Source organism: Neolamprologus multifasciatus, chromosome 16 (assembly GCF_963576455.1).
Source record: "Neolamprologus multifasciatus chromosome 16, fNeoMul1.2, whole genome shotgun sequence".
NCBI lineage: Eukaryota > Metazoa > Chordata > Actinopteri > Cichliformes > Cichlidae > Neolamprologus > Neolamprologus multifasciatus.
The window spans coordinates 34,686,617-34,708,378 of NC_140454.1; the positions used below are offsets into that span (position 1 = coordinate 34,686,617).

At 45.6% G+C, this 21,762-nt stretch overlaps 2 protein-coding genes across 4 annotated transcripts in view; both read left to right on the forward strand.

The window, feature by feature from the left end:
• The first annotated feature begins 39 nt into the window (after nucleotides 1–39).
• On the forward strand, nucleotides 40–13,331 carry LOC146501173 (interferon alpha/beta receptor 2-like). Of its 2 annotated transcripts, none has more exons than XM_085135621.1 (7): nucleotides 40–256; nucleotides 4,676–4,808; nucleotides 6,323–6,498; nucleotides 7,005–7,156; nucleotides 11,156–11,312; nucleotides 12,116–12,237; nucleotides 12,466–13,331. In XM_085135621.1, the coding sequence occupies exons 1-7, from the start codon at nucleotides 196–198 to the stop codon at nucleotides 12,580–12,582; spliced, it is 918 nt and encodes a 305-aa protein (XP_084991747.1). In that variant the 5' UTR covers nucleotides 40–195; the 3' UTR covers nucleotides 12,583–13,331. The 2 variants fall into 2 exon arrangements, with proteins under 2 accessions (XP_084991747.1, XP_084991748.1); XM_085135622.1 differs by having other exon boundaries at nucleotides 48–235.
• Nucleotides 13,332–16,791: 3,460 nt separating this feature from the next.
• Nucleotides 16,792–21,762, forward strand: part of LOC146501174 (interleukin-10 receptor subunit beta-like) — a 7,053-nt gene continuing 2,082 nt past the window's right edge. The window contains exons 1-4 of one of the 2 annotated variants that reach the window (XM_085135619.1): nucleotides 16,792–16,987; nucleotides 17,256–17,379; nucleotides 19,904–20,076; nucleotides 20,959–21,113. In XM_085135619.1, coding sequence (XP_084991745.1) covers nucleotides 16,930–16,987; nucleotides 17,256–17,379; nucleotides 19,904–20,076; nucleotides 20,959–21,113 — 510 coding nt within the window. In that variant the 5' untranslated portion in view covers nucleotides 16,792–16,929. The remainder of the gene's footprint in view (nucleotides 16,988–17,255; nucleotides 17,380–19,903; nucleotides 20,077–20,958; nucleotides 21,114–21,762) is intronic. The other variant, XM_085135620.1, reaches the window with a different exon arrangement.

Below are 21,762 nucleotides of genomic sequence, written 5' to 3' on the forward strand. Positions count from 1 at the left end.
GTGTGCTCTGTGATCAGGAGCTGGAGCTGTAGTGTGAGCAGGGAGGGACTTCTGTGGAAACAGAAACTCAGAGCTGTACAATAACACATGCCCCTGTGCTGCCCTCCCCTCCCTCTATAGGTTGTCCTCAGCCCCACAAACAGCTTATCAGCCGCCTTGAAGCAGTCTAACTTTGGCACAGTCCATGGACACACGATGGGGCTGTGGATGCTGCTGCTTCTGCATTTACATCTTGGTAAAGCTCACTGGGGTGAAGGTGGGGGGTTACTGAAGCTTTCTGTTGTTTTTCTGTTTTTTTACACCTTTGCATTGAAGTTTGTGTGTATTGGAGGAAAAGAGTGAGTGTGGATGTTAGCAGGAGAATTAATAATCATTCTTATTTCTACTAAAGCACTCATGGACTTACAGGAAATGTCTGATTTGAGCTCAGCAGGTTTACAGCTTGAATCAGGGGTGTTGAATCTGTTTCTGGGGGAGTTCAAAGGCGGAGGGGGGTCACAGGAAATCAGACTGGTAGTGAAGGAAAAACTGTGACAGTTAAAAATGACATATTATATTAATAACATTTTAAATAACTAATTATCATTATTATTTGTTATAAAATGTTACTTCTGGTTTCATTTCTCTTCACTTCCTTAAACTTGTAGAATGACTTTTGCTCATTTGCCAAAAAACTGACACAAAATCACAATATAAAAGTTAATAATGAAGTTTACTGACAGTAAAGTGTGATTTATTGCTCAGATTTTCTATAATATTATTGTTCTAAAGTCTCTGGACCTTGATAATGGTGCCATGAAGGTGCGATAAGTAAAACTTTCAGCTGGATCTTGAGGCTTGGGTTTGGTCCTTGTGCATTTCTGTTCTTTAAAGCAGCCTGTGTCCAGTTAATGTTCAGACACTGCTGAAGGAAGAATTTAGACACTTAAAGTAAAAATTCTGAACTTATTTCAGATTATTTATATTGTCATACATATCTTACAGTGTTACATGCCATAATACATGTCAGGTTTAGCTCCCTCCCTAGTCAGTGTAGGGATCTGGCTGTTAAGTGATGAGTATGAACCCTGAGCCAGGTTTATTAAGGCTGTTGTGTTTTTGACATGTTTTGTATCTTGTTCTATTTAATGTGAACAAGCCCCTAAAAACAGTCAGTGATCACTGTCGGCCTCTCTCTGTTTTTATCACCACTGTTCATTTTAAAGCTCAGTTTTTAAACCCTCACATGTAGCTACAGTCCAGCAGCAGTATATTAATGACTAACCTCGTATTGTGGATGGATTATCTCAGTTGTTCTCCTGACTGAAGTTTGGTCCGTTTACAGCATCCTGCCATGCAATTGCATTTGTCTCTAACCATCAGGAACCCTCACGTTAACTTTTATCGAGTGGAAAGAAGTTAGCGTTCATTCTCCAGCTTCACTGTGTTTATGCTAACATAGCTGTGTCGCTAGCGATCACGTAGCACATCATTATATACCAGCTAGTCCAACTTCAGTAACCCTACAAATGTCACTGCTGTTTAGTTTTCTGTCTTCATTTAAGTTGGAAGTGACAGCAGAGCTGTACGTTTGAATTTTTCAGAAATCTTTCAGTCAGAACATGCTATATCATGTTTAGCTAACTAGCGAGCTAACTTCCTGCTAACTTCTAACTCTGTTAAATGTAATAAATCCTGTTTTTATGGATGTTAAACTTAATTGTTCCACCTGGTAAAGCAGCAACACTGATAATTTTATTAAAGATGAAAGAATTTAGATAGTTTGTAACTCTCAGTGATGCCGCAGTGTTTGTTTGACTTTGGGACCTGAAGCGGAGTTTGGATCCAGAAACAGCTAATGATGTCAGACTCAAAGAGCGGATACTGCCCACACAGGAAGTCATCGCACTTTGTAGCTGATGATTGGCCACTAGCAGACGTTGCAAGCTCTGGTTGCCTAGGTAACCATCTAAACTACTGAATATACTTTCATGTTAGTCACTGTTCTTTGGTCCAAGGGGGAAAGTTTATCTCTGGGACACACCCACTGGGTCTGTGGTCATGACGCTGCTGCTGGCCACTTCCTGTAGGGAAATGAAACAGATTTTTCAGATCGTGTTAATGTCCGTTATAATAATGTAACAGCAGTCAACTTACCGCTAACCGCTGTCACAGAACCGCAAACCACAAAGATCCAGACCCAGATGCTTTATGATCCAGATAAAGCAAACAGTCTCTGAACGGCAGGAGGTTAGCTACGCACTGCTAATCAGCACGCAAAGAGCCACTCATCTGATTTACTCCTGAACATAAATGGCAGACTCGTCCTTTTGCTTACTTTTAGTCTGGCTCGGTGTAAGTGATCCCTGAATTAGTCACCTGGAACGTCACTACCTGTGACGAAACGCTGACTCTGCTGTCATGTGTATGTGTTTCTTCCAACAGCCTGCACTGCATTTATGTAGTAGCCACTTGTTTGTGGCTCAGGTAAGTTTCATTTCCCTCTCAGTCTGTACTGAAGTGCTCTTTGCTGTAGGTCTCTGAACAGTCACAGCCTTTTATAGCGGTGACTCTGTGATTGAAGTGCAGAATCTCAGCTTTACTTCACGGGATTGAACAGGAATATTACTCACTTAGTTGAGAGGCTACAGACATTTCTTTGCACAGTTTCTGATTTTCAAGAGATCAAATGGAGCTGCTGTTTCTCAGTAAATGAAGCGGGTGAAAGGTCTGGAGGTGATCCAACTGTCCACATTCCCATTTGGAAGCTCTTTTTGTAAACCCACCCTTCCCAAAACTGGAGGTTTTAATCAGTGATCATTTTGAATAAAGGCTGAAGGTAAGTGACAGAGTCCACTTGTCCAAAGTAGGCCAAAAGGCAGGTCAGAGCAGCTCTGAGTGAAACATCCGTCGTCTCCTGTGGATGTCTTTAAATAACTAAAGAACCCTGTCATGATCCAAGCACATCATACAGACACCTGACAGATACACTGTGATGTATTCCCATCATGAAGATGTTTCCTCATCATCATCTTGATGCTTTGAACCCGGATGTGACAAACGAGCAGGTAGATCTGCTCTACCGTATCAATTTCAAAATTCTCTTGCTTACCTTTAAAATTTTAAATCGGCTCCCAGGTATCTATGCGATCGCCTCCATTTGTATGTCCCTAATAAGGCACGTAGGTCTTCCAATCAAATGCTCCTGACCCAACCAAGGTCTCGTCTGAAGTCCAGAGGAGGTCAGGCCTTTGCTGTCGTAGCTCCCAGGCTCTGGAATAACATCCCTGGCTTTTGATTCAAACTTGGTTATTTCGTGGCTAGTTATGCTGTTTACCTTATTGTTTCTTGTCCTCCTTCTAACTGTTTTTATTCTGTCTTATGCTATTGCTCTGACCGACTGTGAAGCACTTTGGTCAACTTTGTTGTATTATTAAGTGCTATAGAAATACATTTTGATTTGATTTGATGTGAGATCTGTGAGGACAGAGGGACGATGCAGTTGTCAATCAAATGTAGCTCCGCCCTAAACCCTCCCTGTTTTCAGGTCCCTTCTTACTCCAATGGGACCATCTTTTTTGAGTTGGAGGCTTATGTCTCACAGACCTCTATGCAATCAGACGTCATTTCACAGCCAGAGGAGTCGGCCCCTGCTGGACATTAGAGCTTTAAGCTTTTCTATTTCCGACTTCTAAACTAGTTTTGTGAAAAGTTCCTGCAGCTTCAGCTTCCCTACATGTCTCACCCACGTTTATGATTTCAGCTTCAAAGTGTCAGGATGGTGATAGTGAACAGCTTTAAAGCATTAGTTTCTCCGATCACGCTGGGTTATTCCAGCTTTCACATGTGAATAAATATCTGACCATTCAGGTCACTGCGTTTGGCCACACTTGCTCTCGTAGCTCAAGTCACACAAAGTTATAAACAGTAAATAATCCTGCATCCCTCAGATTCACAGCTAGCTGCTGCTGCGGGTCAGTCGGCTCTCTGAATCAGTACTCTGCCTCCTCAGATGTGGTCACAACTCTAATAAACAGGAGCTCAATCCTGAAACCCGTCTGAAGGCTTCGACTCGGGGATCAGAACAGGAAATCCTCCCTGCTGCTGCCTGCTCCTGAGCGTCGGACAAACCAGAATCCATGTTTCTTCCTTTTTGTGTTCAGGAACATCAGGACGAGCTCATCATTGTTTCATGCTAACATTACAGACAAGTTCACGTCTGAAAAATTCTGAATTTTGAGTCAGTCTGTGTGTAAAGGCCTACGATAACAGGAGTCTTCCTCACTTGACTGGATGTTGTAAGGGGGGTTTTCTTCACCATGGAAAGGATCCTGGGATCATCCCCCTCTGTCTCCTGTGGATGTCCACGATCTTGTCTTTGTTCTCTCTGTGGACCAAACTGTTAATGAGTCCTCAGCAAATGGTCCCTCGCACTATTGGTTGGATGAGTTTTGTTTTTGAAGAAACAAAGATATATCCACTCCTGTGTAAGAAACAGTGTTAAGTACATTATCCTGTTATAAAATAGTGGATTATTCCATGCCGTGAAGTAAAGCTGAGAGTTTGTACTTCAAATGCGTTTTGAGAGGTTCGTTTTAAATCTGCAGAGCTGAAACTGTGTGAGTACAAACACTTCCTGTCTAAGCATACAGGAGGATTATTTTAAAACTTTTTTATATCCTCTTCCTTTCTGTAGCGACGGGCGTTTCCCTTTCTGCACCCTCCAGCGTTTCCATCTCTTCCATCAACTTGGAACACACACTCAGCTTCCAGCCGGGCCCTCAGACCCCCTCCGACGCCCGATTCATGGTAGAAGTCGTCCGCTCCAGGTATTCAGAAAATCTGATCAGAGATTTAAGCTGTCTCAAACAAAACCGATTCAGATTCAGAGTGTCAGGCTAAATTTAAAGGCTTTCACTGGTCTTTTTAATAGAGCAGCTTGGACAGATCGCTTGGTCTTGTTTGACAGAGCAGTGATTAGTGATTAGTACTATCACAGCACAAAGGTTAAAACCAGCCAGTGTCTCCTGACTAACCTCGTATTGTGGATGGATTATCTCAGTTGTTCTCCTGACTGAAGTTTGGTCCGTTTACAGCATCCTGCCATGCGATTGTATTTGTCTCTAACCATCAGGAACCCTCACGTTAACTTTTATCTAGTGGAAAAAAAGTTAGCTTCACTGTGTTTATGCTATGCTAACATAGCTGTGTAGCTAGCGATCACATAGCACATCATTATATACCAGCTATCCCAACTTCAGTAACCCTACAAACGTCACTGCTGTTTAGTTTTCTGTCTTCATTTATGTTGGAAGTGATAGCAGAGCTGTACGCTTGAATTTTTCAGAAATCTCTCAGTCAGAACATGCTATATCATGTTTAGCTAACTAGCGAGCTAACTTCCTGCTAACTTCCAACTCTGTTGAATTTAATAAATCCTGTTTTCATGGATGTTAAACTTAATTGTTGCACCTGGTAAAGCAGTAACACTGATAATTTTATTACAGATGAAAGATTTTAGACAGTTTGTAACTCTCAGTGATGATGCAGTGTTCGTTTGACTTTGGGACCTGAAAAGACGAGTTTAGGACCCAGATTACTCCGTGAGGCTCCTTGACTACAGTTGCCGTAACCCCCTCATAGTTCATCACGCAGTGCGGCTTCATCTTGTACCAAAGTCGTTCTAAAACATTTTTAACACATTTTTGAGCGCCGTGTACGTCATGAAATCGGTTCCAGGTCAGTAAGCACAACCAGAGTTCATACATAAGGAGCACTGATGATTTTTGAGGAAATTAAAGGATTTTAAGTGCGCCTTATGGTGCGGAAAATACAGTACATCAGAGACTGTGTGGTTAGCTTTGTAGTCAGAAATGTAAAAACGGCGCCTGTATTGACTCAAGTCGATATTCTAGTGACGATGTCCCAGAAACAGAAGCAGTTATAACATGAATTCTTCACTGTACTCTTGGTTTCTCAGTCCCTGAGGTTTGGCACCTCCTGAGCTGCAGGTGCTTCTTACTAAAACGTCAGGTCACAATAATGTCAATAAAGTTAATTTCAGCCTCGTTTGATCCTGAATCTCCTGTGTTTGTTGTTTATTTAGCTCCTTTGTTCTGTAAGTTTCATGTTTCATTTCTGTTTCTGAGGCACCTCTAAATACAGAGTCAGCACTTTCCTTTCTGAGTAAATGTAAACTTTCATATTTATTTGAAGGCAGATGTGAGGTTATTTATTGTGGATGACGCACACGCCCACAGCTTCATTCATCTGTGAAAGGTTTATTTCACAGGATGACACAGTAATCTGTCTGTCTTTGTGTTTTGTTTTCTTCAACATGAAGAAAGCAGTCGTGGAAGCCGGTGCCGGCTTGCGTGGCACTGAGGGCGGGACAAACATGTGACCTGACCAGAGCCTTCAAGGACCCGTTTGACCACTATGCAGCTCGTGTGCAGGCCTTCACGGCCACCCAGAGGTCCAGCTGGACGGTATCGGACAGCTTCCTGCCGCTGTCAGACAGTGAGGCTAACACGTTTCATTACCAGTTTCATGATGAAAGGATGAGCGTGTGATGGAGAGCCAACACAGCACACTTGTACCTATTATTATGTCATATTTGTTGTAAGCTTACAGCAGTGTAAAACGATAACTCCTATTAACACAGGTTACATCAGTAACTCCACCCACCATCTTGCATTTAACACCACAAACATCATATTTTTCTGGTTTTGTGGTTGTTTTATCAAAGCTCGCCCTGAGCCAGGATACGTCGCCGTATCCACGTCATGTGACTGTTCGTGCCATCACCTGTACATTCCTAATGATTTACCTTCACCTTCTTCTAATCCTGCTCACAGCTTCGTTAAACAGATTTTACACGGTCCCGTGACGTTTTCCTGTGAGAACAGTTTCCCTGGTTAGAAATCTCTCTGACATAAACTAAAATCATCGCCTGTGTTTGTGTCGCTGTACTGATTTGTGTCCAGTCTCCTTCCAGCTGACTGAATTTCTTCTTTTTTCTGTAGCTGTGATTGGACCTCCTGACATGGCGGTGTCGGGATGTGGGAACTGTTTAATCCTGCACCTCACACTTCCTGAAGTCTTGTCGAGCGAGCACCTGAAGGACAGCCACACAGACTTAGTCTTCCACGTACGACGAACCCGCGATGGAGCGGAGGTATGTCTGCCGTACACTCGGGCTACGCCCGCCAGCACTCGGGTATTTTTTGAAAAGGGGGTTTCCCCCGTTACCCCCAAGAACCGCTTTGAACATGAAAACACAAAATATGAGAAAAGTCAGGTGAATATTTAAACCTAACGGTGCAGACAAATCAGCTGCCCCATCATCATAAAACCAGAGAAATGTTTGTTTGTCTTCCTTCAGTTTTTCTGTAACCCAGGACCCCATCTACATGTGGACAAAAGGCCAAAACACACAAAGACTTTTCTAAAACAACCTACAAACTCTGCCTGTTGTTTTACAGATTATCTTGTAGATTTTGTGTTTGTGGACACAAAGGTGTCAAAAAGTTCCTTACATGTTGATCCAGTTATACAAGCTTTTCTTTAATAAGTGAATCTAGTTTTTTTTGTTGGTATAAAATAACTTTTCTGGTTAAAGAGAATTCAGGGATATGTCAGTTTTGTAGTTCAGAAACTAAAAGTGTGATTGTTTAAAACACAAATTGAAATCTAAAATAATTTTGTGACTCGTTCAACGATAAATGAAAACGAATGAATGAACATGTCAAACACTTCTTTTCATCAGGGTTTGAGTTTTGAACCAACATTTATTCAGATTACAGTCTTTACTTGTACTGCTGCAAATACAACAAATACAAATATTTTACCAACACAATAATTTTATGACTAAACTTTCGGAGCGCTTCGGTTGTCTCGGCGCTGTCACACTAATCTGAGTTCTGCAAACATGCGTGCGTTTAAACGGTACTTCCTGTCTTCCTCCTGTGGCTACACCCACAGGGGTTTGCATGTGGTTGTGTTTTTGGTGTACTCGACAAAGTTCCTGCACACGTCTGTGAAGGAGTACGTTTCCAGGTTTTTATTAGTACTTCTCTCACTTTGACTTATTACAAGGAAATGTTTGATAATCTTGTGAAGTTCTCGTGGTTCATTCAAATGTAGGTTTTTTGTTCTTGGTCATCATCATGTAAGACAACAGTTTTCCATGGAAAGCAAATTTTCCTACATTTCAGCCCTGCTGTTAATAAACGGTGAGGCTCAACATTTAATCTTCCACCTTAAACAGGAGCTCACCTCATCCACACTCCTTTAGCAGCACGTCTGTGTTTTGTGGAAAATTTGAACTTTTTGGTGCTGAGACGAACCAGCCGCAGAGCCTCGGCTCCTCCCGCGTCACGCACACCTGCGTGTTGTAACGGAGGCCGTTTACATGCTGTGAAACTCTGAGCCGTGTGGAATACCAAGAAATCACAAACCCACACAGCAGCTCGTCTGAAAGCTCGCTACGATTACGGCTTGGAGAGGCGCCGCTGACGTTTTTCACTCTGTGGTTTTTGGCAGCGCCTTCCTCTTCCCCAGCTCACATCTGCCTGTGTTCGAGGAAACGCTGAGCTTCAAGAGCAGAGGGTCAGTCATCTCTGCGAGCTGGAACATGTCGGCTGAAGATGATTAAACACACATGATTCACAGTTTCTTCCTCAATAAGCAGGACCTGAAAGTCACATTGAAAGTTACAGAAAACCCCCCGCTCACATGTCCTGGTAGGCAGGATTCATTCACTTCATCAGGGTCAGCTGATGCCCCCTGATCGGGGTCAGGAGCAGGTGAGACAGCGTCTGCAGGTGTAGAGCTGATTTATAGCCTGTATCACATTTACACAGGAGGCGCTAACACAAAGAGCACGTTCACACGCCCCAAAGTACATCTGTGACCAAAATAAGCATAATAAACAAAAACCTAAACAAAACGTTATTATGAAGATGAATATATTCCTGTTTGTAGCAGTAATAGTGATGTTTCTGCACATTTATTATCAAGAGTCAAGCTGGACAGCAGATCTGTGGCCACGCCCACACATGTGATTAATACTCTGGGTGCTTTAAGTGCAACCACTTACTGTCTAATTGTCCTCGTCCACGTGGAAATGCAGAAGTGTTGGCCAATCAGAAGCCTACATCAAAAACATGGCGCAAGGTCTGGTGTCAAAAAAAGGAAGTAAAGGTGCGCACGAGGCACGGCAAGCAGCTTTCAAAAGCTCCGTTTTCACACATAGCTTTCCAAACCCTCTTATATTTACGGGGAAAATTACACATTTACAACAAAAATGGCAAATTTTCAGTACAAATGTGAAACGTTTATGAGAAAAACAATAAACTCTTCAGTGTGTTGGAAAATGTGTCGTATCCTGCAGATTGTAGTAGAGCAACAAACGAACAACTATTCTGGCTTTGATCAAATAAAACTTTAATGACTTCACAGTATTTCCTGTAAAACTAGGATGAAAATAATTCACATATTGAACTAAAATCCACTAAAACAACACTTAATGTCTTCACAAGAAAAATAAAAGCAGTTCAAAGCAGTTGTAGCAAAAACACAGTAAATACATAACAAACATGAAAGAAAAACAGTTATTTTGAGGGTTTTGGTGACCTTTTAGAAAAAAAAAAAACTTTTTCCACCACAGTCTCAGTCGGCTCGTTATCTTCTGATTGGTGCTGGATGTGAGTCCTCTCGTTCTCTGTGTCCCTTTTGTGAAAAACTTCTTGGTGATGTTTAATCAAGAAGATGTATGTGGTTACGTTTATACAATTATAGTGATTTGTTGTTGCTGTCTTCATGGGTACTTAAAGGTTTAAAGCTCATCAAACCAGGAGGCGATGGTGCCGTCACCGAGATGATCAGTCCACCAGCGGCTGGGCGAAGGCGGGACACGACCTCCTTAACCTCGATACTCACTAATGCTCATGTTTGTCCGAGTACACAAAATGAACATTTTCTGCTGAAGTCGACATCATGAGTCCAGGATGGAGTCGTGTCACACTTTCACATAATGAGTAGTGAGTCCATCCTCAGTGACCCTGAACTCTCTAAAATGTTCAGGTGTGAACACAGTTTGTGTCCACGTCTCACCTGTGGGGACTTTTATGTGACACACACACACATACAGTACTGTGCAAAGGTTTTAGGCAGGTGAGAGAAACTGCTGTAAACAAAGAATGCTTTCAAAAATAAAAGAGTTAATCATTTATTTTTATCAGTCAGTGAATGAACAAAAGAGAAATCTAAACCACATCGGTGTTTGGTGGGACCTTTGCCTTCGTCTAGGCACACTTGCACATCGTTTCACAGCTGGTTGGTTGATCCAAACCCCTCAGAGATATAAGCACAGACCTCCTGTGGATGTGGGCTTCCTCACAGCTTTCTGTCTCTGATCCCAGACATATATGAGTCCACACAGGGCCACCTCTGGCCCAGATGTTTCTGCGCTCTGTAGCTCCTCATGTTAGCGGCTCGGTGTGTCGTTCGGCTTTACTTCCTGTTCTGATCAGCTGCTGAGCTGCAGCTCTTCCTGTCTTTGGAAAAATAAAATCACGGTTGTAACACAGGAAGTGATGCACCAGTTTGTTTGGAATGACAAGAAATGGAGGAAAGAGCGCCACCTGGAGGAGCTAGTGGAGAAGCTACAGGTCAGGTAACTACATAGCATAAACCTGCAGAGAATCAGAAATCTGTGAAGGTTTGGTCGAAGGTTTAAAAGCGTCCTGACCTGCAGGTTTTCCCGTATTGTCAGTTTCCTTCTTCTGTGCTGGATCAGGCTCTCCTTTTTAACGTGCTGCGGTTCTTCGCCTCTACATGTATTTTTAAAAAGCCCACAAACCAGAACATTCAGTCTTCACCTTCTCCAGCTTTTCATCAGCTGTGTTCATGTGCACGTGTTTAAGCTCAGGTCCACAAACAGTTTGTGGACATGTTGGAGAACACTCTGATTTTGTGGACGTGAAGCTGAGCATCAGGACTTTTCACAGTGAATCATCCACACAGCAGCAGATCCATGACCAACCTTTGATGGGGGATCTCAGGGTTGGCTGAAGTGTGGTCCATTTTCAGCATCTTCTTCCTGTCACATGATGACGTTTGCTTCTGCCTGTCGGGACCGTCGGTATGAACTTTGTCTGTTTGTGTGTTTCAGTTCACGCTGCACATGCCCTACTCTGAGGAGACTGTGATCAGCTACCTGCAGACAGGTGTGGAGTACTGTGTGACCGCCTCCGTCAAGCCTCACTTCTCCAAAGCCATCCCGAGTGAAGCTCAGTGTGCCTTCACCAGCCCCCCACCCAGAAACTCACGTATGTGTGGCTGCAGACTTGCTCTCCTGCTTAATGTCGTTTCAGTTTAGTGAGCTAAAAGACGACAGCTCTAGTTTCATCTTGTTTCGATGTATAAACAGCTGAATTAACCCACTTTACTGTTTATCACAGTTTTTTTCTTCTCTTGCTTCTGTAGTACGTCACAGAGGGGGTCAAAGCCCCGCCCACCAGAGCATGAGACCCAATTGGAAAGAAAGTTGGATTAAAGAGGGGGAGGAGTTAAGACAGCTAGTTTCAGGGTCTGGTATAAGATGAAGGATTACTTTTCCAGAAGTCCAGACACGAGCCGATGCTTATTACAAGTTTATGATGGTGCTAAAGCTGACCTGATTGTGCACGGTGTGACAGGAAGACTCCGTCCACACGCTGCTGTAGCTTATCTGGAGTCTGGTGATAAGAAATCCTGTTTGTGCCACAAAATCATGTTTGATAAGTGAGAATATTTATTGAGTGTAAATATTCTCACTGCTCAGAGACATGAGGAAACTCCAGAGTGTCCGTTTTGAATTGAATGTAAGCCGCGCCTCTGTGATTAGGCTAGCTCTTCTTTTCACATGATGTCACATGATGTCACATTCGTGCGTCCGGCACAGCCAATGGGAGCTCGGTTTTATTACCGTGTATGGACACGTGCGTGTTCACAGACCTCACGCCCTGATGAAGGCACATGGACCATGTTTGAAGACTGAAAGAGGAACCTGGTTTCAGAGCGAGCACTTCCTCTCAGCCATGTAAATGTGCAGGTGGAAGTCTAACACCTGCACCCTGCGTCTCTTCCTCAGTGTACATGCTGGTGATGCTGCTGGGGGCCTTCTGCGCGCTGGTGTTCCTCCTCGTGGCATTGGTCGCCTACGGCAGCCGGCTGACCTTCAGTGTGCTGAAGACGAGACTTCCCAAATCTCTGGTAACAGCGACTAATCAATCAGATTTAACCAGTTTATCAATCATCTGATGACACAAACAGGCTACGTTTGATGCAGAAAGTCACATGACACCGTGTGGGATCAGCGTTTAGCCTCTGCTGCTGTTGTTAATGCTGTTTCTATTTAAAGCTGGTGTCTGCATGTACTTGTGATCAGAGCTGCTGTGACTGAGCAGAGGTCAGAGTAAACGGTCCCGCCCTCTCTTCCAGTCATACGTCATCCTCTACCGGCGAGGAAGCGCTCCACCCGGACTCTCGCCTCAGAGCTCACATGACGACGGCTCGTCTGACCGCCTGAAGAGGAGCCACTCGGAGAAGTCTGTTTAGGTGGAGCCGGCGGTGCGGGTGGGGGTTCAGGTGTAATGATGTGTAACAAGTATTTTATGGATGATGTTGGTTGGCATCTGTTACACCACCGCAGTGGATCAAACAAACTTTGGTTCAGTGGGCTGAACAAGCTCAGATCATTTTAACTCTGCCGACTATTCTTAATATTTGTATAAAAGTCCTGCTCTGTTTGCTCTGAGCCTGAAAATGGGGCGCGTGTATAAAAATGTCAAACTCCTGAACAGCTGATGCAATCCTTCAGTCTCACCTGGACTGTTTGAGTTCAGATCATCATCGCTGAGCTGACACGGTTTCCCACAGGGACACGTCCCACAACAGGTCGTTCCCATCTTTGTCTGACCTGTGACGATGTAATCCGGACAATAGCGTCTCCTGTAAATCTGAATAACGTCTGTGTCTATATTTTTATAACCTGGAGCTCTTCTTCGTCCCATTAATCGAGACAGGAAGTGAAATTTTCATAAAATCTCAGTGTCGTTACTGTGAGTTTATATGTGAAGCGTTACTGTGAAGTGTTCCTGTATTTCCTGTTTTCTGTGCTAAATAAGCAGACCCACACTTTTCATTTAAGGTCAAGTTTATCTGGTTTTCAGGGGAGTGAAGGGTGGATGCCTGTGCAGCCTTCTCCACCCATATTTGGAGTGAACTTTGAATGTGATGATTTTTCTTTGATTGTTTTCTTCATTTGTCTTTCTTTCATTTTTTTAATAAAGGAAACTGAACTCTGAGAGTCTGATGTGAAGGTTTGTGGATGACGCTGTATTAATCACACTTTGGACTCACCTGTTTAAAGCAGGTGAGGACGAGCTTCCACAAACTGAGATCAAATCCCTCGAGGTCACAGGTCAACCTTTGTGAACATAACCTAGAATCATCACATTTATACCTCAGGTGCATCTAATGGGAGGCTGCCTGTATCTTTTAAAGTGCTCTTGAGCAACAGTTCTTCAGCTTTCTGGAGCTCCTCTTTGGACATTTGCACAGTCTGAAAAAAGACTAGACGAAAGGAACTGACATTTCCTGAATGTATGTTTGCCATCCATCCATCCATCTTCTTCCGCTTTATCCGGGGCCGGGTCGCGGGGGCAGCAGCCCAAGCAGAGAAGCCCAGACCTCCCTCTCCCCAGCCACCTCCTCCAGCTTATCCGGGGGAACACCAAGGCGTTCCCAGACCAGCCGAGAGATATAACCTCTCCAGCGTGTCCTGGGTCTGCCCCGGGGCCTCCTCCCGGTGGGACATGCCCAGAACACCTCACCCAGGAGGCGCCCAGGAGGCATCCTCGTCAGATGCAGATGGCTAAAGTGCTTCACTGAGCTCAAATTTAAACTTAAAATATCTCAAGATATATAAAATAAAAAGAAAGTCTAAATTAAAAATGGCTCAAAGGCTTCGAACTGAACATCTCAGTATCTGAACATCTTACCTTGGGCGTCTCAGAGGTCCCGCCCTTGACTATCTCTGATTGGCTTAGACCACAATATGAGCATAGTGTCGTCTGTTGTCGGCCACACTGAGACTTTTTTTTACTCGAACAGCTGCTGGATTTTTTTAGTGGCATTATTGAGAAATTAGGTCGCATTTGCAACCAAATTGGTTGCACTCTAGAGCCCTGCTCTATACAAGAGTAGCTGAGGTTCTATGTACACGCATGCACAGTATGTGCTGTGGAAATATGCAAGTAATAGCTATCTAACAGTATAGACATGTACATGCACACATGCATACAAATGTAGGAATCATTTAGAGTGCAGCTCTTCAGTACCGTTGTGCTGCAGTATGAACAGTATAAACACTGTTAGACCTGCTGTGCTCTCTTCGTTTGTCCTCTCTGGGGTTTTCTGAATTTGAACATCTGCACGGCCGTCCCGTCCCAGAGAGCTCTGTCAGGTTTGACCTTTATGCTGAGCCGGTGTTTGAGCGTGGCAGACACGTCCTCTCCACAGCTTGGAGGCCTCGTCTGACATCATGGTGTGATGACAGACTGCTGACCTCCTTTCCAGCACAGCTGTTTGTGCCACTTTCACCATCCTCTGGTTTCCTGTCTGCTTCTGGTGCTGCGATAAATTGATGAAACCTACAGGGACTTTTCCCTCTTGGTCGTCCTGTATGTTTAACTTTTGAGGCTTCACACTTTTGTAGGAGCACTTTGTCAAGGTTGAATTTCACAGGAGCTCAAACACAGCAGAGTTTGAATGAAGCAGGGGCTGACTGCTGTCTTCTACAGGGGAGGATGCTCACACCTCATCACCAGGTCACCACAGGTGCAGAGTGGTGATGTGCACATGAGCTTCCTCCATGAGGCCGCCTCTCTCTGACTCTCTGTCCAGTTCAACATCCAAACAAGGCAGAGGGTGACGTCACACAATGCACTGGCACAAGACGGCGCTGCACATGCTCTAAAACCAGTAACTGTAAACACTTACTGGTCAAATCCATCACAGACCTGACACAGCACCTGAGCGACGGTCCACAGTTCCCTGAAACCTCATCAGAAATGCTGTCACGAAGACATTCTTAATGAAGGGAAACAGGAGGAAAGGCTGAGGCTGAAAATGACACCAGAACTGGACTGAAGGTCAGAGGAACAGGTGTGATGGAGAGATGGATCCACATCATGGTCAGTGTGTACGAGGAGGTCAGGAGGAGGTCCAGCAGTGAGAGTCTGCAGCCATCTGTGAAGCACGGTGGAGGCTCTGTCATGGTCTCAGGTCAGTCAGTGCTGTTGGAGATCTTAAACTGATGAATTACAGAGTCTGATCCACCACGCAGGAACATCTGGAAACATCTGACTGGCAGCAGCTTCATTTTTCAGCACCATAGTGATGCCAAACACACTCAACGAGCAGTGAAAGCACACAGGAACACACACACGAGTCATGGAGTCCAGTGTCGAGTGGAGACTGCTTTGTTCTTCCTGAATTCTTGAGGCCTTGTTTCTTGAAGAGTCAAACACCATCCCGCTCATGCAGCGTTGTAGAGACATGCCAGCCAGAGCTGTAAAGCACTGTGGGTGAGCCTCATCCACCCGCGTACCTTCTAAGTCTCTAAGCAGGCCTTAGCCATCACTCGTCATCGCTCACTGTGTTATCAGTTACATACAGGGACCAAACAGTGTGTTTCAGGCTGCAAACACGCTTATCTGCTGGGAAGCTTTAACATGGAAGTCTACGGGGACGGGCTCACTGCTTCCCCTACTGGACGTCAGAGGAACTGCATGTTTTGTGCTTCAGCGTTTCCGTCACCACGAGTGTGTGAACAGGTCCTCACACACACACACACACACACTCCTGCCTTCCTTCCTTATGAGGCCCACTGTCATAATGACTTCAACCACAGACGGACCCGAGCCTCAGCTTGAACACACCGCGAGTCCGAACCCCCACTGCCCCCTAAAGCTGCCACCTGCCCACGTGACTGCACACTGTAAAAAGTGTCGGTGAAAACGTTGAGAAGTTTCACGGTTCCGTTTTGGAAGAACTCGGTGCCTGTTGGTTGGTCTGCCTGTGACCAGTGTTGCCAACTCCTCAGTAAGGAAAATCGCTATTGGCTGTCCTAAAAGTCGCTAGAAGTCGCTAAATGACGTCATCACCTAATTTGCATAATTGGTCATGCTAATGTAATTGTAACCTACGTTGTTGGAGAGAGAAATAACATCGTGGAAGAGACATAAAGTGAGTAAAAAACGTCCTAAATGCATTTAGAATTTATTTAGAACTACAAATTAAATTTATTTTAGCAATTATTGTTTTTTTTAATGTCACAATTCCAACCCTGCTCCTTAATCCGGGCTTGGACCGGCAAAAGTGACCCGAAATAGGCGCTCTGGTGGAGTTACTTTGTGTGTGTGTGTTTATAAGTAGTTTTAAACCTTGTGATCCACAAAACAGCATAAGAGTAAAAGAGTAAAAGAAGAACTGACTGCGTTACAGCACCCGCTGCTTGTTGAGAGTAAAAGCGATATGCGCTTTCACGTCTTTTTTAGGGGCTAGGCTAGGGGGTCTGAAAACTCGCTAAATATAGCGACAAAGTCGCTAAGTTGGCAACACTGCCTGTGACTAAGCAGCAGACATGCGCGCTGTCACATAAATAAACAGATGTATAAATAAAGGCACGTGACACCCCGTGTCCGCGTGCTCTGGGTGAACCCACACTTTTTCCAGCGCGCGCTGATTCCTTGAAGCCTGCCTCGTTTCTGCGCACACGCCAGTTTCGCTTCCGCGTACTTCCCCGCCTCTTGTTGCCGTGAAAGCTACCAGGAAACACACTGCGTCGTTCACTCACACACACTCGGAGCCGGATCACAGCACTCTGAACCTGCCGGGGACATGGCAGCCTCTGTGTGCGCCTTCATCCTGGCGCTTTGCGCACTGTGCGGCTCCGCAGGTAAGCAGACCTTTACTTTAGAGGGCAGGTGAGGAGGAGGAGGCGGTCTGACGCGGAGGGAAAGGCAGCGCAGAGCGTCTGGAGCTCAAATAAGAAAGCTCAGCTAGTGACGAGTGTTTAAACTAAAGCTGTGAGCTGAAACCCAGAGCACAGTCTGCTCTGTTTACTCAGTCAGACAGGTGAACTTTGACCCCAGCATAAGAGACAGCGGTGTGTTTTTAGTGTCAGCGAACAGCGCTAATGTCTTTGTGTTTGTGTTTGTGCTCAGCTGGGTCAGCAGGGCTCAGCACGCCCACCAACGTCCGACTGACATCCTACAACATGGACCTGGTGCTCGGGTGGGATCCACCTGAAGGGACGACCGATGTTCTGACCTACACGGCCGAGTACAGGTGAGTCACGGCCGGGTGTGACAGCTTCAGGTGATCACAGTTTGTGTCAGAGAGCTGAGTCACTTTCAGTTTGAATGTTTACCTGTAGGAGGGCGAGTGTGGTCATCACGCTGTTTGCTATAAAACAAAACGTAATCGTTTGGTCTCACTCGTCGCTGAGTCCAGAGCAGCTGGGCTCGTGGCTGCGCTCATTTCAGAAATGGACGTTATTCTTCCTCCGAAGAGTCCGATCACTCAGTGTTTGGGAGCAGGTCACACTTCGCTTTGTCATATTTTTAGTTGCTCTCTGAATCAGGGGTGCCAAACATGAGGCCTGGGGACCAGCACCGGCCCACCAGAGGCTCCGTTCTGGACAGTTGATAAAGTATTATGAAGAAGTTTTAACTGCGGGACACTGGCTTGGAAATACGTGGAAAGTTAAAATATTCCTGGATCTTTATAAACTACTGACATCATGCAGAATGAGTGCACGTTTGCTCACTCCTGCCAAAATAAAAAATCAAATGACAGACTGCAGCAATAAAACATCCGGTGATGCGTTCTCCTATGAAACCCTGCAGAGCTTCAGGTCCTGCTGTGATTGGTCCCAAGTCAGGAGCAAGCCTTTTCCCAGGGTCTGCATGGACTGAAGGAACAGTGCCTGCAATAAAGCCTGTGAGCGGAGGAGGTACTTACTCTGTTCAGGCGACATAGAGGAAGTTAGATAAACTGTCAGTAAGATAATCCATGCAGAATGAGAACTAATGAAATCCGATGTGGCAGATCCACAGACTGCCCCTGAGAAGACCCGCCTACCTTGATGTACTCACGCGTGCGAGCAAACCTGACCCCCCACGACAAGCCCATTACCGTCAGATTATGAAACGCCACCTATTCTGCTCTCCCCACCATGTCTGTGTCCAATGGGCTCCTGCAAAAAGCTCATTATCTGCAAACTGACACGCCGCCATCCCTGTACCTCCAGGTGAAGCGCTGATGGTGCCTCGCGATGAGGAGACTGAAACAGCCGTGTCCAAAGAAGAAGTACAAACGCAGTTATGGAATCACAAAGTCACAAGAGCGTGGGAACGATTAGCTGTTATCATAGGAGAGATCATTCTAAATGTCCCCTCGTGTCCAGCATCAGGAGTTTTTACTGCAGGCTGTATACATTTGAACCTGATGTGTAAATCGTGTTTATGAGTGGGAATCAAATACAAACATTTAAAACTCCCCGCTGAGTAAACCTGGCTAAACCTTCCATCACACCTGGATTTACCTGGATGCAGAGGTGCGGCGGTTATTCTGTAGAACGCCGCGCGCTGATGACATGTGTTTGCTTGCAGACTCGTGGATGAGTCGTGTTTTTTCTCTCCTGTTGAGATGTCGAGTAAAACCATCACAGGAACATCTTCACTTCTTTGTGGGTGTTGACCTCTGACCTCAGCCCCTCCTCCCTTCGCTGTCAGATCTTTATGAGGTCGATCTGATGAAGACTTGCGTTCAGGCAGAAGTCAGGAGGTGGAGTCATGTTCAGATTAAACTGTGGTGCGTTTGTGGAACCGACACAACCGCCGTCATGTCCAAACGTAATCTCAGCATCTGATTGGTCAGGGCACAGCCTTCCATCTGTGCTCAGGGAAGCCGGTGGCGTTCCCGGGTCTTCTTTGCATGGACGCTGTGATCCTGAGCCCATGCAGATGTGTCCATCCAGCTGTGCAGCTGGGAACACCCGGCCTCCCTCTTTAGTTGGCAGACGTGGAGCTTTACGCTCTTCTCCAGCCTTTTGTTGCAGCTCGTCCAACTTTTCTGAAAAAAGATTCAAAAGCGGTGTCGGTGTGAGCACTCGATGTGCTCCCTTTGTGCACTTTCAGGTGAATGATTATTTAAAAACAGTACGCACATGCTCTGAAACTGTGAGGACACCGCAGTGACTGCAGACCGGTTTAGTCCTGCTTTGCATATGAATCTGATATCTGCACCATCAGTCCTGCTGTTCCACATTTCTGAAAAGCTGCAATCAGATCTCTTACAGGAAGAACAGCACCTGCCTTTGTCATGCTCTCAGGCCCATTGAAGGAAATCTGTGGGAAAAGTGCTGGTGTGGTTTGTTGCGGTGCAGGTGTTCACACAACAGAAACGTCCTCTTCTCTGCAGCGTCTCTGTTCTGGGAAACGCCTCGACTCGACTGACTCGTTAGAAAGCAAACACGCTTTTCTGTCCCGATGCACAAACTGTGAACATGGCGTTCCAGCTTTGATGTAACCAGCACCGCCAGCTCGTGCGAGCGTTAGTTTCTTTGCTTCGTGCCGTCACACGTCCTGCAGGAGAAAGTCAGTGCTGTGTGACATCAGATGCTGATTAGTGTCGGTCTGTCGGTAGTTCAGATGCATTCGTCTGATAAATGTTGTTTTGTAGATTTTCTGCCGATGCTTTGACGACATCACTGACGTGAGATCTTCTTGAACAGCGGTCGTGTTCCCGAGAGGAGAACATCTGTCTGAAATCACACCTGTGACGCCCTCGCTGTGTTTCTCTGTTACAGAAGCTCAGCAACTGGATACAACAATGGCTGCACAAACACATCAGCCCTCAAATGTGAGTTCACCTCCTCCTCGATCACCGTGCACGGGAGTTACACGGGCAGAGTGCGGGCGCATCGGGGCGCCGAGAGCTCCAGCTGGGTGGAGAGTGACGTCATTGACATGGACAGACACAGTAAGTGAATCTCGTCATATGTGCTGAGCTCGTTTGTCTCTGATCCAGTAGCGTGACACAGAGAGGAAAACCGACTATTAGCCGATGACGAGCTGATGGTGTCGTTTATCCCACTGAAACTTTTGGTCCAGGGTTAGGGTTAGGGTTAACCCCCCCACATATGCTCCACAGTGGGAAATGTTGCTCTAACTCCCATCGGCTGCTCAGTTTTGTTCCAAGCTTCCATGTTGGTGGATTTCCAGGCCGAGACTTTCACCTCCGTCGTCTGGTATTTACAAAGGAAGAGGAGAAAGGCTAAAAAGCCAGCTGACAGTTATAACCCATACAGCTCACAGCTGACTTGTAGATGATTAAGGTTATTTTCCCTCGTGTAACGTCATCATTGATCTAACAGAACAAGTTTTGGGAGGTAAAATTAAAAAACTATTCGCCAGTAGGCCGGACGAAGATTGGTGAATGAGACCATTTGGTGACTCCCAGAGAAGCTTCCTGAGATCAGGATGGTCCCTTCAGCTCCTGTTCAGACTGCGGCAGCAGCTGTGTGGGGAGTCTGCAGTTATGCAATGACGGCTTCAGCAGGGGACGTCTGAAGAGCCTCGCTGAGCTGAAGACGATCAGAAATGAAACCGTGAGCGAGCTTTTCAGCGTCTCGCTCGTCAGAGCTCTCACCGTCGCTGACTTCAGTCCAGTCAGAGTGAAATCCTGGTTTCTGTCTGTGTCCTCGGTGAAACTGTCTGCCGTCATGGGGGGAACCTCCCCAGCTCCAACCACGCTGGCATGACAGAGCTGTAGCAGATGGAGTGGACTGTTAGAGAAGCTGCAGCTTTTTATTGTGGTTGATTTTGTCCAATAAACACGTCTCTCCACATCTGTCCCCCTCAGCCTTCATCGGTCCACCTGATGTGACTCTTCATGTCACTGGGACATCTTTGGAAGTCAGCATTAAAGACCCAGTGTTCAAGCATTCAGCACTGAGGGAGACGTACACCTCGGCCATCTATAACATCACCTACTGGAAGAGCAGCTCGAAGGAAGAGGTGGGAACGCCGGTTTGTAGTTTGAGCTTCTAATATTATTAGAAGCTAACATTATGCCAGCTAATATTAGGCTCCAGTGTCCTAAAATCACACTTTCCCTCTGACAAACAGCTTGATTACGTTCTCATATCATACGAGAGTTCACAAAGCGTCTGGGTGCAACAATGTTAGTGTGGCAAGAATAAGGCACGGCGGGTCCAGGGATTAGCGTTCTCAGCCATTTTATTTAATATCTCACCACACATCCCATCACCACACACACCTGAGTCCCCGTGTTTTAACCTGGCGGGCGTGATTGCGGATGCCGTGCAGGTGCGTCCGCCCTCCCTGCACGCCACCGCCGACCACGCCCCACCACAGTTAGATGCACAAGTAAAGTTTCATTAAACCAGCTGAGGTAAACGGCGCACTGACAGCCGTCCACAGGCTTGGAGGTGGACGCGGTCCAAACAGTAGCAGGAATACGGCCACAACCATTATGATGTACAGTCCAAATTTCATGTGTTTGATCTCTCACAGAAGCATGTTTGTCCTACAGCAGCCACCGTAGTTCGAGCTATGCACTTAAAGTGTAAGAAACTCGACTGACTGCAATCTGCTGACAACTAGTGATGATGCTTTACACACTGTAACTTTTAAAAGTTCAAAG